This window comes from Balearica regulorum, chromosome 2 (genome assembly GCF_011004875.1).
Source record: "Balearica regulorum gibbericeps isolate bBalReg1 chromosome 2, bBalReg1.pri, whole genome shotgun sequence".
In the NCBI taxonomy this organism is placed as follows: Eukaryota; Metazoa; Chordata; class Aves; order Gruiformes; family Gruidae; genus Balearica; species Balearica regulorum.
The window spans coordinates 147,382,602-147,399,103 of record NC_046185.1 but is presented as its reverse complement, the minus strand read 5'-3'; the positions used below and the strand labels follow the sequence as shown (position 1 = coordinate 147,399,103).

Sequence of the window (16,502 nt, the reverse complement as noted above, 5' to 3'; positions counted from 1 at the left end):
GTTAAGAGGAAAGCTTGATGGGCATGTTTCGACACAAATAGACTGATTTTTGACAGGTCAAATTAATCCTATTTTCATTATTTTTGATGAGGAAGAGAGTTCACAAGGTAGAACTTTCCCCTCATATGATATACATGTAATTTTCTTTAGCATGAACTATGGAGACATAAAATTTGAAACTTTGATATATGTACAACAGCTAGTTTATTGTTTTGCATATTTAAAATTTGTTCCTGTTGTAGAGACTTTGAGATGCTAAGGAACTACAGGCTAAAAAAAAAGGAACTTAGATGTGTTTCATTTTATGGAACAGGATGAATAAATAGGACTTAAGAGACTGAATCTGGTGCCTCTAGTTTAGTGTAGCAAAAGGTGATACACCTAATTTTATTTTATAATTTTTTTAAAAATTTTGTTCCATTAGTTGAGGAATGGAGTAAAAATATGAAGTCAGTATCTGTAGATGGAGATAATTTTCATTTGTTTCCACTAGATAAGTGATTTTGTTGTGTGACATTTATAATTATTTCCACTAGGAGGCAAACACAGACCATCATATGTGTTCCTTTGCACTTCAAATGTAAATAATAATGTTTATTTTCTAGCAAACATAAACATTTGACTTTTGGATGAGCAGGACAAGCATTTTCTCTAGGAACTTACAAAAGTTATTTCTTATCATATCTTTTTTTCATTTCATCACAATATTTTAAATTCAAATTTTGCAGTAGAGCTCCTGAGTTGGGAGGCCTAAACTGTAGTTTCTTTTATGCTGTTTCTCCCATAGTTATTTTAAATGGTATTTAAATTGCAAAACCTTCTGGATTTTTGTTTGTGAAAACATTCTTGGATATTTTTTGTTTCAGTATGAATATAAGAAATCATTTAAGCAAAGCAAGGGCTTCTATCATTTCACCCCGGATACAGCTGAACAAATCCATCACAAAGAAAATGCAGTGCTTCAAAGTCAGGTATACGCAATCATAAACACATCTTGCAAAGAGAAAAATGCAGCATTTCTAACAGTGATTAAATCAGGCTCGAAACTGCATGGCAGATTACAGTGGTATACAGTGCGCATTCAATCAGAAGCACCCCATGAGGAGAGAGGAGAGTGTTTTTGCAGGACCCAAACCTAGGGCAGAAGCCTGACAGGGAACGAGATTCTTAACACTTTTCTCAAATTCAGACATCACTATTTTTGAAGAGAGAAATAAATGAAAATGAATTACTCATTCTGAATATCATATTTAGAGTTGTAGCTATTTGCTGTCCTTTATGGCTCATGTAGAATATTCCATCATACCCCACACTGACTGATTGAGAGAAGTAATGTGTTTGCCCATCTTAATCAAAAGAGCGTGAATGAATGAGTTCAGAAGGCTTCTTCAAGTTTCCAAACAAAGCGTATTTGCTTTGTGAGTTAGCATAAAGTTATATGTCAGTGTCTTAACCCTGTGTCCTTCACTCTGATTTTGCCGCTAGCTTTAAGATCATGGTCATTGGTAGCTGTGAAGGGAATGTTGGTGCAAGACTGGACCCTGCCGAGGCAGTAGTTTTCCTTCCCTTTTCCCTCCCACGGGTACAAACAAAAGTACATTTCAGAATGGTGCTCCTGAGCCTGAAAGAGAGACCTGTGGGGCCAGGCTGTGAAACACATTTTGTTGTTGTTACAGTAAATGTGTTGTTTAATGGAAATGTGACAGGGGATCCTATTGAAAAGCTGCCAACTGTTCAGACATAGGTCAGTCAGCCAAAATCATGCAATTAGTTTAAGGACTGTGATTGATGCTCCTCACTCCTGCTGTCTTCAAAGTTCACCATTTTTAGATGTGACATTTTGAAGAAAAGGAGTAAATGACTCCAGAAGAAATTTCCTTGTCTAGCTGCCCTATTTCTCCAACAGGTTAAATTTGGGAGGAGTCTTCCAAGTCAAAACCTTTAAGGAGTATGGCTAAGACAGGATTTGTCTGTCGCCGTGGCAAGCGATCAGATCTCACATTGTCTCAGCTGTTAACAGCCTTTATTTTCATTTTCCCAGGTCAAGTACAAAGAGAATTATGAGAAATCTAAAGGCAGATCAATGCTGGAGTTTGTGGATACACCAATGTATCAAGTTTCAAAGGAGGCTCAAAAGATGCAAAGTGAGGTTAGTAAAAATGTGTGCTTGAACTAGTAGAATTTAGATCAACAGAAACGCTAACAGACAACTTGTACTCAGGTTAAGAAAACAGATGAAGCAGATTATAAAGGTTTTATAAATTGAAGGTATGATAGAATTAGTACTGAGTAGTTCTCTTGGCTATTCTGTAGCTCGGTTCCTCCTTCAAATTTTTTTTTTTTTCTCAAAAGGCCATTGGTGCTAACACTAAACAGAGATTGTATATAGCATCATTGAATTGAGAAGAAGCTCAAGAGGTCATCTAGATCAGACTTTACTAACGTTTTCACCTTTTGCCTTTAATTCCATCTTTAATGATTGAGTGTTCTCAGGTGGGTGTAACTGAAGCCGCAAAGCCCAGTCTGACCCCATGCTTTAACTGAAACGTGCTCCTGCCTGTTCAGCCTGGGGAGCTCAGCAAGGGGGAAGGACTGTTCCCAGGCTCCAGAACAGCACTGGCTATCCTGTGTCAGGCTATATTTTTCTAACTTTTTACTAAAAACTTCCAATGGTGGAGGTTTTGTGACCTCCCAGGCACTCTAGTCCAGTGTTTCACCATCCATCCTGAGAGAGAGTATTTCCCTGTGTCTCCCTTGCTGCAGTTTGATTCCATTATTTTTGCTGTGTGTCATGGAAAACAGATGATTTCATCCTCTTGATAGAAACTTTTATGTGTTTAAAACCATTACCTTGTGTGCCATTTGTCTTCTGTTTTCTCTGCCAAACTGCAGGCTGTTTCTTTCATAGATCAGGTTAAACATTCTTTTTGGAAATATCAGACACATATTTTTGTCTAAATTGTGTGTAACTTGTGTAGATAATCTAGGTAATGAAATGAGTAATAAAGTTGGTTATTAATGTGATAACTAATTTATGGCATGACTCATTTCTGGCTCTGTTTACAGTGTCCTTTTTGAAATATACTTGGAAATGCACATGTGTGTACCATTAGTTGTTGTTTTTGCTTCAATAGAAAATGTATCGCAGAGATTTTGAAGAAGAGATCAAGGGAAGACCCTCAATGGATTTAGACAAGACCCCAGAGTTCTTGCATATAAAAGAAGTCACTAACCTTCTGAAAGAGGTAGGGGATTTTCCTTTTATTTTTTTTGTCGTTAAGTTGTAAATGAGTAATAAGCAGCATCACTACAAGCTACTGAGTGCTGAACAACTTACAGTTAACTTGATAGCTAAATACAAAAGTGACTCCATGAGTAAAAACTGTGGTGTGTCATTTTATATTCTGAATAGTGCTGTGGTAAGAATCGATAGTTTTTGAAGTTTCCTTATGAACATAAGGAAGTGATAAAGCTCAGCACACCTGAACCAGAAAACAGTTAAATGAACTCCATAGAAAATGGATCGTTGGCAGGACATCCCCTCTTGAGGGCCTCAGTTTTGGAATTTGTTCCTCCCCTGGGCTCAAATAGCCCAAATTTGGTGACCTTCCAGGCATGCTGCAAAAGACATCTGTTTGATAGGGTTTTGGAGACAACCTGGAGTTTGCTTTCCAGATAGATGAAGGGGTAGAAAGGAGGATTTCTGTTGGTGTCCAGATGGCAGTTTTTCCTTTTGAGTAATTATTTCAGGTTTATGATAGTCTGTTGTCATTATATAGATGCCTTGAGCTGTGTGTAGTCACTTTTAACTAATTGAATTGAAATAATTATCTGTCATACATGTTATGGATGGAAATAAAGAAGACCAAAATTCCATAATATAGCTGTGATATTACATAACCTACTTTAAGCAAATTTTGTTACAAAGTGCAGGTTTTCTGTATGCTCACTGTTTCTTTATTTGTCCAATATTCTTATTAATTGTATGTGAGATTATAAATTAATTCATTTTTTCCATAACTGAGAATACTTATATCTTTAGTGTTTTACTTTTTATTTTATTATTCAAAACTATTTTTATGTATTGGTTGGTTCTATAGATTAGGCTTACTATTTGACCAAATTTAGAAGTAAATGTATCAGAAAATTCATAGTTAGAAATACCAGAGCTGCTAGATGTTCTCCATTTGAATTTGGGAGCCAACAGGACCTTGTTTATGTTTATTGCATTAAGAATTGATGTTTTTGCTGTGGCCCAGATGAACGGAATCAAGGATTAAATCAAGGAATTAAAAATCTTTGAACCTTGTTCCTTTCCTTGTTCTTTAAACAAGTTATCCCTGTCTATGCTAGATTTCCTATGGGTAAAGAAAAGATTTTCTTTTCAGACTTTTTTTGTTATTCATCCTCTAATAAATAATTTATTCCAATAAGCTTGGCTGTCAGGTAGACAAGTCTCAAGCTAGATCTAGTTTGTGCAGTACCATTCTGTGTGTACATGTCTCATGAATGCCTATTGACTAGGAAAAAAATGCAAATGCTTGCATTTCATTGAGTTAATCGTGCTGCGTGCTCAATGTCCAGAGAAGTGGTTAGTGCATGCATAGTTGCAGGTGGGCTGTAAATGTGCATCTGAAAATTTTGATGTAACTTCCCTCCATAGTGCTACATGCATTAAGATGTTCCCTAATTCTTACCTCCTCAAATTTTATGACTCATTACTTAGGGAGTAAATCATGCTTTTAAGCCAGAGGGGAAGAATATGAGAAAATGAAAATGGTATTTTAATGCATAACTGCATGAATTTCAGATGCTTTCATATCCACATTCAAGGAACAGATTCCAAACCTAAAGATTACATAGGTCAAATTAATGATTGTCTTTCAAGATTCAGCCAAATGATGTATTTCTTCATAGTCTAGGATGTAGCTCAGTATTTTTGCATGAAGGTTCATAATAAACTTTCGATAGATACTGCATGAAACAAGAAGGAGAACCTGGAGTTATTAAAAAATGAATTATTTGTTCAATTACTTTTTTTTTTTTAAGTGTCAGCTGTGTTCCAACTTATTCTGTTGCCTTCCCACTGTAAAGAATTCTGCAAATATTTCACATTTTGTAACAATACGAACTTCTCTGGAACCACATTCACCACTGCTTCAGAAGAGAGAGCTAAATTTAATAATTCTAAATTAATAGAAGTTGTTTCCTGCTGCTTGTAGGACACAATGTCCTACATCTGATTCCTACATTCTGGTGATGAAGAGAAGCTTCTTTAAAAATACCTGGTTTCCTTTTGTTTAAAATAAAAAGCTTATACAGAGACAAAGGTGCTCGCTGCTGCTTATGAAATTTAATACATGATCGGGAGTCTTAATTCATGTCTCAATAAATCCTTCTGAAAAAATTTCCTTCAATTTTTTTTCTAGGTTCTTTGCTTAAAAAAGCCTAACTCAAACCTGGGGATGGGTAGAGCAATTAAAAATCCTTACAAAACCTAAAGATCTTTAACTTCAGTAGGCTTACATCAGCTCTCTAGGAATTGGGAAGAGGAAAAAGAACCAAATATCCACAGGCAGATTCTAGTGTGCTTTTAATTTTATACTGAACACTTGAGTACTCTGGAGGCTGCAGTTGCTAAATATTGATAGTTCATGTCAGTGCAGCATCTGAGGGACACAGAAGTGATATGGTAGGCATATTGCTTCTACATTATAATTTATCAAGCAGTCAGTTTAACAGGTCCTAGTGTAGTGTTCAGGGCATCCATCCTGATTGTGATGCCATTAGTGGGACAGAAGTAAAAACTGAAGCGCAGCATATATTGGTCTGTAAAAGCAAATGCTACTGCAGTTAAAATATCTGTATAGAGATAGGCCCTTCAGCTGAGGCCTCTGAACTATGTGCTAGCACTGTATAGGAGAGGACTATTTTTCAACAGCACAACAGGAAAATACATGGCTACATTAAAACCTTTTTACTTTTTCAACATTATACCTTTTGATTTGATAATTTCCAATTCTATTTTAACTCTGAAACCTGTACTTCAGCTAATTCATATTTCATAGAAATTTCAAAGAGACCCTTCAGACATTTAATAAGTGGCATTTCTTTTCAAGATCTTGCACACAATATTAAATGGAGAAATCTCTCTCTTTTCTTAATCCTTAGAAAGAGTATAGAAAAGATTTGGAAGAAGGGATGAAAGGAAAAGGAATGACAGTGTTTGAAGATACACCAGATCTGCTTAGAGTGAAAAACGCAGCTCAGATACTAAATGAGGTATGTTATGCTAGTCAAGGTTATTGATGTCACAGAAATTTATGTTATACATGACTGAAAATATTCCTTTTTTTTTTTTTTTTTTACATAATCTGCAATGAACTACATAAGTATTAAAACTGAGGCTATTTCTGTTTTACTTTAAGAATATAGAAAATCTTTGGAAAAACACAACTTATGACAAATATTTCAGATTTTCAGGCAATTAAAAGGTCAATGGAAATAATTAGTGGGGTCAGTAGATACAGCATTTAAAACTGGGTTCATTTTTCCATCTATTTATTTGTTCAGCTAGTGTAATTAATACTGTAATGGAAACAGAGTTGACTGTTAATTGACTCATAAAGAAAAGTCAATGATATAATTTTGAGTTTTTTGGAATCAGTACCTTCTATCTGAAAATAAATATTAGTAATGCCTGCCAGGCATCTTGGGAAGATCTTTTATCTAAACAAACTATTCTACTTGTGAAAACCTTATTCCAAAAGTAGAGCTGCTCCTGAAGAAATGGATTTTCCTGAGCTTGTGGTTCATCCAGTGCAAACAGACAGGTGGAGGCTCTTTCCAGAGTACATTTTTAGAACTGAACTTTGGTACTAACTCTGTTGGTCTAAGTTGCTCTGGAGGTTATGTGGAAGCACGTAAGTGTGTGACCTACACCCATTGAAGGGCTGGGAGTGGAAGCAGAAGACTCCTTGATCTGTGTACTGTCTCTTGAAGACCACCCTGACTGAGGAACTCATGCTCGGCAAGCCTGTGTGCTCAGCAGAGCTGCAAGCCCCAGCGCTGGCAAGGCTGCAGCTCCTCCGGATGCGCTTGCCCAGGCTGTCTGGGAAGCAGCCGTGGGGCTGGAGGCTGTGGGGAGGGCAGAGGAAAGGCAAAGCTCATGCTGCACTTCACACCTTTGGGGGGTCATTCTTTCAGAGCAATATATATATTTATTGTATATATTTATATACTTTATTTTCATTTAGTATGTATGTATATGTTTATTTGCACACATATACATACATAGCCATAAGAACCAGAGGGACTTCCATATATAGGACCAACCTTACCACTGTAAATGAGTGCAGCTGTAACTCCCAGGATTATCTTCCGTGGTGTTTTACACAGTACCAAGCTAGGAGGAAACATGTGGTTTGGGAAGCAGAGAGTTGTTTTATCACATTTGTTTCCACATCAGAGTGAGACAGAGATGGAAGACTGAAAGTCTTTTTGCTCATGTTCTTGTAACTTCGTGCTATGAGTGATCAGACCATTGCATTGAATAGAAAGATATTTTCCTTCTTTCTAACAAATGTACAACCAAAAAAATAGTTAACAAACAGGAGAAGTAAGAAAATATTTTCATTATATATATTTATTTTGAACCCCCCCATTTTCCACAGACAGAGATAAACTATAACAGAAAACAATGATCGCTACTAGAAACAGCACTGCCTAAGAAACTTTTATTTTTTTTTTTAAAGTACAATTATTGTTTGCAATATTTCAAACTATTGTATACAATATTTCAGTATTACATTTTAATATCATTTGCTGATGAACAAGAAATATATCCTTGCTTGGATAAGCTGAAGATGAAATATTCATTTTGTCTCCTGGTTATTGGTTATTTATAATTTATGTTGTGGGGGAAAAGCAGCAATCATGGATGAGTACTGCCACTTGCCTAATGGTTGTGGTTCAGGAAAGACCTATTAAATGAATAAATTAAAACTTCCTGCTCTGAAAGTTCACTGGAAACAATTCTATATGGTATAAAATTTCTAATGTGTAGTATTTTCATAAATAAAATATTTCCTTAAAAGTAAAATGTGTTTCAATTAGGCTGCCACCAAGTACCAGCTTATTACACTGTGTTCTGCAGAGCTAAACTTTCCCTTTACTTTAGAGGATCATTGTGGCAAGGTTTTCCTCCTGTAGTTTATGTGTTTTCCTGACAAACCCTTGCCAAGACTCTTGAGAGCTGTGACTCTTAACTTGAGATTTTTGATTTAGTCTAAATCTTAAATTGGATCTCTTGAGCAAAAATCTAGCTGTAACTGGCTATTGTGAATATAATGTATGAAGTTTTGTCTTCACAGAAACAGTACAAGAAAGACCTGGAAACTGAAATTAAAGGGAAGGGCATGCAAGTTGGTCCAGATACTCCTGAGATAAGACGAGTCAAGAAAGCTTCTGAAATTGCAAGCATGGTCAGTACCGTACCTGGTGCAAGCTTTCCATTTGACAGAATGCAACAAATTATTGTCATTGAGAATTGCAGGTGGTGACCAATCTGGGCAGTAGCAATACCACAGATTTCATGAAATACCTAATCTGTCAAGCTGCATAGAGTCTAAAAGTTGCGTAAGCAGTGTACAGAGGAAAGTTAAGACTTCCCAGAACTTTGACCTTTCTGTCATCTTTTGCAGGTGGTGCTTGTTCCTCATGAACCACATCTAGCCTGGGCTGTGTTCAGTAGCTGCAGCCCTACTGCTTTTAGGTCTAAATAGCTGCTGGTTTAGTTAGGGCCAAATGATAAACAGAGTTAGAGAGCTGCTAAGGCCTTATGACCCCAGTCTTGCAAAGGATAGCTGAGGGAGAAGGTCTTGTGTACATGTGTCTGTGATTGCGGCTGACAAAGCTGCAAAGGCAAGTACATGCGAAAGGCTACATCAGATTTGAAGTAAGCAATCTGTTCAAAGAAATTTTTAACCAGTCAGCAGCTACAGCATAGGTGTCTCATAGACCGATCCTGCAAAGCTAGTGCTCTTGCATCAAAGGTTACTGGATGTTTTCAGAATGCTGTTGAGTGGAATCGCACAGATTAAAGTAGGAACAATTTAAGAATTTGACTGTCAGACATGTGAGTATTTCCAATGCTATTCTTTTCAGAAAGAATACAAGAAAGACTTGGAGAATGAAATTAAAGGAAAGGGAATGGGAGTGGGCATGGATACACCTGATATACAACGAGCCAAAAAAGCTTCTGAAATTGTAAGCCAGGTGAGTACAAAATGAATCTCTTAAGATTACTTCGGATGTAAAACACAATGAGATGTTAAACCATAAAATTATCTTGAACATACTTGGGCTAAAAGGAATAAGCAGTGCACAATAAAAAAAATTAAATTAAAGAAATTGGAGAATTTATTTTAAAGTCTGACCAGTGCTGTCAGAATAGCTTTGAAGACATGTATGCACAAATAACAGTAAAATTAGTTATGCTTTTTTCCTTCCTTTTTCTTCAGAAAGAATATAAAAAGGATCTGGAGACTGAAATTATAGGAAAGGGGATGCAAGTTGGCCCATATACTCCTGAAATACAACGGGTCAAAAGGGCTTCAGAAATAGCAAGCCAGGTAGGCATAGTTCAAAGGTTGAACGTTTTAATTCTGTGTAACAACGAGTGCTTGACATACATTGCTCAAAATACTTCTTCTCTAGCTCTCTAGAGGCTTTCATACCTGTATTAAATTAATTTACGTGTAGTAAAAAGTCTTATGCCTGATTCTTATTTGTATTTAGGCCTGTCATGCCATGTAAATTTGTTTACATCTACTTGCAGGTCTCTTTACATTACATAATGAGACGTTTATATGTGTCCTGACAGTGAAGGGAAAATATATAATACGTATGAGAATATATATAAAAAAATATATTTTCAGTGTGGGACACAGTGTCAGGTGTCCCACACAGACAGTGATAACAATATCATGGAGGAAAGAGGTTGAAATAAATACTGTACAAGGATGTTGAGGCTCATTAGCAATGAGCATCTTTTGTTGCAGTTTAGATATTCTGAGCCCAAGAAACAGACATTTTAAAATTATTTTTCAGAAAATGTACAAAGATGAAGCAGAGAAGATGCTCTGTAACTATTCTGCTGTCCCAGACACTCCAGAGATGGAAAGGATAAAAAGCACTCAGAAAAACATCAGTTCAGTGAGTAATAGTGCTTCTCTGCTTGCAACTTTTCAGATATTTTTCAGTTTAAATAGGCTCTCTTGTGCCACAGCATGAAATACGGAACTTATGAGCAAATGTCCTTTGAACTATTTGCATAATTTTCCTGGCAAAAGCTGTATCACACATTTCTTTCAGTAGAAAAATACCCAGCTTTTCTAGGTGTGACACTGTTATTCTGAATTACTAAACCACTTATACCACCTTGCCAAGCCACAGTTATTTTTAAATGAAGATTTTTTTTCTTTTTCCATCAAGCCCCAGGAAGTACTTTATTTAAAATGTCAGAAAAATCTAAGGCTTGTTACTATGCATATAAGATTTTTCATCTGTTTCCTATCATATGTACAGAACATCAGGATTTGGATATAAAATTAGAACAGATCAGATTTCATAAATATATATGTCTAATGATTTTATGTTATACTGGTTATATTTTTAAATTTTATGCTAGATTTAAGTTTCAGTTTATCCCTAAAAATATATTATGAGCTTAGATTTCTAAAATTGCCCGGTTTGTGATGCATTCAGTTCTGTTTCCTTTTTGGGCCCATTAATTCTGCTGTTTGTAATTCTGTCTTTTCTTGTAATATAACAAAGAGAAGAGGAGGAGTAAATACAGCCTCTGGAACCAAAGGCTATCCAGTTAGTGTCTGGTTTTTATGGCAGACTAAGTAGTGCTAATAAAGCCAATGATTTGAGAGAAAGGAAGGTAAGTTACTTTAAAATATTTTAGTATTACCTGGCACAGATGCTGTTCTTTAGCTTAGAGATAGTCTCAGGTTCTCCAGCTCTGCCCGAGTACAAGGCCAATTAGTTTCTCAGAGGTGTTTACCTGCAGCTATCCCATATCCCTGCGGCTTCACTAAGGGAATAAGAGCCTGCAGGGAGAGGAGAGAAGAAAAGTCTCCGAGGTTGCTCTAGGCAGTGGTCTCACCTGTGACGTCTTCCAGCCATTGCCTGCTCCTCTTCTTCCTTCAGAGGAGAGCAGCTGAAAGCTACGTCTTTCTAATAGCAGCTGTTGACAGGCCCACCGGTTTTGTTTCTTGTAATCTGTTGCCTCCTGGTTTTGAAAGGTGCTGTGCTGCACGTTGTGATGGCGATTAGCACCGTGTCTCGTGTCACCAGCATCCTCACATGCTACACCGAAACTCTGTGTAAGGGAGGGGATCCAAGCTGGGCTCTACTGATCCGCTCTCCTCCCTGCTGCAGTCTGTGACAGCTTTTGATGGAGTCCTCAAATAGGTCAGTGGGTCCGGCAGCGCGGACACTGACAGGTACCAGGCACGTAATAACCTTCCACTACTTAATTAAGCCTTGACAAGCCTCTGATGCATCTGAACCCCTTGCAGCCCTGAAGCCTAGCCCGAGTGTTCAGTGCCAAGGCTGACGATTGTCCTCTTTGTTAGTGCACTAGATAATATGATATAAAAATTATTTTGTCTTTGAGGTGATTTGTGTTTGCTTTATTTTGTGATCATACTTTTTCTGTTTCTGAACTGGATCCTCCAAATGTAGGAAAGCAGTTTATAGCTACGATTGAATTATCCTTTTTTTTCTTTCTCTACATTTTAATCTTTTAGCATTCTGTGCAATTTAGATTATAAGGGTAAGTTAATTTTTACTCAGTTAAGATATAGCTGGGAGCAGGCCCAATATAAAAAATTTAATGACCCCTAATAGGCTTCTGTTTTTTGGATTTAATCTCAAGTATTTTCCTGCCTTAAGGGACAAAAAAAGTGGCTAGCTCTGCAGGTAAGATCAGTGCTGCTTTTAGCTCACTAGCTCATTTGGCAGATGATTTACAATAGGATATTTATTGCACAGTCATCTCTTTCATAAAAAATTCCCAGCTCCCAACGTTTTTTACCACTCCCTCCTTGGTAGAGGAGAAAAGTATATTTTAGTTCAGTCCGCTATGTAAATCTTTCTACCTCGTACAGACATGTTGGTGCAGAGGAATTTTCAGGTTCTTACTCATAAACTGTCTCTGTTCTCACATGGTAAAACAAAATTCTAAATTGTTAAAGGTTTTATGAATATTTAAACAATGAGTTATGGACATAAATAATTCATTCTCCTCCAGAATATTTGGCAGTACTGGTCACCCTAGGTTACAGAGGACTTCAAGGAAGTAGGAGAAATGCATCAAGAATGATGTTTTATTGTTTAAGGTTTATTGATAGGAAAAAAACAAGTTAAATAAATCTTGGTTTAAGAAAAGCAGGAATAGTAAATGGTAAAGATTTATTTTATGAACTCCAAGATCGGACTTGTTTTTATGCTACCAGCCTGAAAATACTTACTGGAATGGCAACAGCTGTGACACCAAATACTGAAATTCAAATAAAACTTCTTTAGGAGTTTTGCAGCATGAACTGGTGCTCCATGGTTATTTGAATTATAGCCACATTTGGAATTTGTGGAGCAGTTATTTACTGTCTCTTTCAGTAACTTTGAATGATTGATTCTACTGATGCGCTTTATGTTTTATCTTTTACTCAATCAATTGAAATAGAAAGGAGAATTATATAAACAGCATGTGTATCTTTTCAGAAGTGAACTTTTAGATACAGTCCTCAGCTTTTGGGCTTGAACCCAGAAATCAAAAAATTGCGTGACTTGGACTGTAGCTCTGTCTGTTCTGGTTATTGTGTCATGAATATGTCAATTTTCTAGTTTGTTAAATTAGAAATAATAATATCCTTTCACTTCTCAGAGTATTTTAAGATCTGAAGATTAAAAAAACCAATTCAAGTCTTGCATGTACATGCACGTTCAATTACATTGAAATGAGTGATATTACTCAAGCATAAAGTTGCATTTGTAAATATTTATAAATGATGTTCTAAATTTTAATATAATCTCCAAAGTTAAAACTACCATTACAAATACTTACAAATGTCTGAGGTCAGTCTAAAGGATGATAATAGATTATCTGGGTTACAGTTGCAAACAAACAAAATGTTATTATAGTTACTGATAATTGGTCTGATTTATGAAAAATTAAGGTATTTGCTTTCTTAGCAAGATTTATAGTCAAACCAATTTGGAACTTGGAAAATTGCCCAGCCCTTTTATGAGAACTTGTACTTGCATTGCTAACAGTATCATAATTACTTTTTCTTTTGGGGAAATGAAGGTGTTTTACAAGAAGGAACTAGGAGCTGGCACAGCTGTAAAAGAGACTCCAGAGATTGAAAGAGTAAAGAAAAATCAACAGAATATTAGTTCAGTAAGTGTTATTAACATTAATTATTCTTATATGAGTAAATGGTGGTCAAATTTTTTCCCCATCTTGTTTACTAAAAATTCTACATTTTCATATCACACATCTCATTCAAATACTACTCCACTGGATTTTGGATATAGAGCTCCATTCTAGTAGATTTAAAACTCCACTCTAGTGTAGTTCTTCTGTGTCCGAAGGTAGAGTTTCAAATTGAAGCATCATGAAAAATAGAAAAAACTTTTAACTAAATATTGAGGAAAGAGTTTTGTCTTTCAAGAGTGAGGAACACGAAATGTTTTTCCCGGTATGACAGACTGAAAAGCAGCTGTAATTTGCAATTTAGAAAAATATCATATCACAAAAAAGAAAATTTGTTAAGGTCCTGTAGAGTCCACATGTATTACAAAGGCGTTGGCACAGTTTGCACTTCAAGAAGAGGAAAATTATGTGCAGACTCAAGCTCTGTGAAAAAGTGGAGGGTTTGTGCCTCTTTACAAGCTGATGACAAGTTGATCTGTGATCTGATGAGACTGGTTCTGAATCGATGTTGTTTATCTAGGGGTGCCCAATGTCTTTGGCACTTTAATGGAAAACTAAAACTAAAATATCAGAATGAGAATTTTCTACAAGTAGAACATGCTTTTCTGATAAATAAGTGGCAAAACTTGAAAAAAGCGGAAAAGTAACTGCCAAGCAAGAAAACACTTGTGGCTGCATTGTTCACTTGTTTGGAATTTTTGGTGTGGAGTCCTCTGGGGCCATTTTTATGTTTGTGACATGACTTTACTGATGATTAGATTTTTTTTTTTAAATTAAAGTTTGAAACTAATGCATAGCCATGACACTAGATTGTATTTAAATATTAGTTGAAATCCAAATTAGCGACTCTGGGCACCTATTCTACTAGAATTTCCTTGTTTACTGAGTAGTGTTAAATATAGCATTTCCCACCAAAGTAAGGTCAGGTAGGGAATTTCCATAAAATTTTGCAAAACTCATATTTTCCTTGGAATTTTTCTCTGCTCCATCCATCAGTTTTCATCTTGTCATTTTGAGTCACAGTGCAATTTGAAGATTTAGTGCAAGCTATCATATGTCCTAAATCCTGAAGTAGTGTTTCTGGTTGGGAAGCTGTAGGTTTTCTTGATTTGAGGATGGGATTTTTTATTGTTGTTTTGGGGGCTTTTTTTGTTTCTTCCCCCCGTCCCCATGCAATAATTTTTTTTTTTTTTTTGCCAGATTTGTACTGGTGTTCTAGAAATAAAAACCTAATCTCCTGTTACCTATTTGATTTCCAGCTACCACAGACATTCATTTTGAGAGTAGTCACACAGACAGACAGACAGACACATAACACACTTATTAGAAGTAGCCTTACTCTAATGCTTTTTCTCAATACCTTTCAAAGTGAAATGGAAAAATAGTGTACAGTGCTCTTGCTGTTCTAGAAATTGTAAACAGTGGTGAAGAGGATAAAATGAAAGGTGGATCAGTATGCTAGTAAACACACTTGAGCAAAAGCATATAAAGAGAAACACAAAATGCATTAGTGGTTTAGTGCTATGATGTAAGTAGCATGGCCTTTACCTTGATAGTCTGTCTATAGAGTTAATATTTTACAAAAGATATTTTATTACATGTAGTGTACTTGAAATTACTTAAGTCTTGTATAATATTTATTAAAAGTGTAGAATGCCAAATATAAAGGGAATGTGCAAGAAAGTTTTAAATTATATGTCAGTAAGAGCAAAATTATATTGTGCAGTAAGAGGGAAATTTTATTGTGTAATTTACAGGAGTCCCAAAGGAAGGGTAAATTATATCAATTTTGACTCCATTAGATTTAAACATTTTACACCTATCTTTGAATTTAGCCAGAAGGACTTAGGACAGCTTTAAAACTGTTTGCTGAGCTAAATGAAACTGTGGAATATGAAGCACATCTGCAGTGCAAAAAAACCCAGAACACCAAACCAAAATAACACTCACTGTAGAACCAAACCATGCAAAAAAATCCATTGCATCATGCTCTCAAAGTGATCAAATTCTTCCAGATGACATATATTGGAGACAAAGCTCAGAATGGTCTTTCTTCAAATCCTAAAAAAACAAGATGGTGAGAGCCAAGGTGGTTGAGCTCATCTCACCTGTTGTGATGATTGATTTGGAAGAAGGAGCCTCCTAAAGTTGGAGTCAAGATCTCACAGAACTTTAAAAGCAAACATCAGATCCATGGACTGTAACTGAATCTGAACTCCGAAGGTATAAATAACTAGTAGAATTTTTAAAAAACTTATTTATATTGAGGACACAGCACTGGGAAGATGACATTTGGTGGAAGATTTTAATTACGTTTTTGTTTGTGTGAAATCCATGAGGAAACCCCTGTGATATGTCAGTCAACACCACATGTCTGGGGCCTGATTAAAACTCAAGCAAGGGACATTTTGAAGCATTTTAAGAACTAGTAGCACTGCCAATTCTGAAGTTTACCTAATAGTCTCTATTAAAAGACCCTTTTTCCAGTGGTTTAGTATTTCTGCCAGTCCTAAACTGTTTGGACTGAAATTTTCCATTCCTGGTCTGGGCTGGTTTGGTTTTATTTATTTATTTAAAAATTTCAGCCAAGTATGAGCTTAGATAAAAACAAGTTGTTTTGTCTGTTAAAAATTTTGGCACTCTCCAGAAGTACCATGTCTTGGAGAAGAAAATTGAAGATTAGCTACTAAGTGACATTTGGTACAGTGGATTTGGGAAAAAAGAAGCCAGGGAGGATGAACTGAAAGCGTAGAAAGACTTGGTCATGGACAAAGTGGAGAGGCCAGATGTGGGGAAAGACGGGCAGAAGGATGTGCTCCGGTGCATGGGTGCTTCCTTCCAGAAGAGCTGAAACAGAACCAAAGGTCATTTAGACTCTTCACTCCCTTGCTGTCAGTATGTATCTGAGGTACCATTGGTCAAATATTTTCCCTTTCTTTAATGATGCTGTCCATGGAGGTAACGACGTACGATTGTTCTCATGGGTTTGCGCAGT

At 36.2% G+C, this 16,502-nt stretch overlaps 1 protein-coding gene across 11 annotated transcripts in view; it reads left to right on the top strand.

Moving 5' to 3' along the window:
• NEBL (nebulette) overlaps positions 1 to 16,502 on the top strand; it is a 270,611-nt gene that overhangs the window by 210,079 nt on the left and 44,030 nt on the right. For 6 of the 11 annotated variants that reach the window (XM_075746329.1, XM_075746330.1, XM_075746331.1 and 3 more), the window contains 9 exons: positions 867 to 971; positions 2,042 to 2,149; positions 3,135 to 3,245; positions 6,172 to 6,282; positions 8,373 to 8,483; positions 9,166 to 9,276; positions 9,522 to 9,632; positions 10,111 to 10,215; positions 13,379 to 13,471. The exons of 2 other annotated variants lie outside the window; for them this stretch is intronic. In XM_075746329.1, coding sequence (XP_075602444.1) covers positions 867 to 971; positions 2,042 to 2,149; positions 3,135 to 3,245; positions 6,172 to 6,282; positions 8,373 to 8,483; positions 9,166 to 9,276; positions 9,522 to 9,632; positions 10,111 to 10,215; positions 13,379 to 13,471 — 966 coding nt within the window. The remainder of the gene's footprint in view (positions 1 to 866; positions 972 to 2,041; positions 2,150 to 3,134; positions 3,246 to 6,171; positions 6,283 to 8,372; positions 8,484 to 9,165; positions 9,277 to 9,521; positions 9,633 to 10,110; positions 10,216 to 13,378; positions 13,472 to 16,502) is intronic. 3 more of the 11 variants (XM_075746332.1, XM_075746337.1, XM_075746336.1) reach the window with 1 other exon arrangement.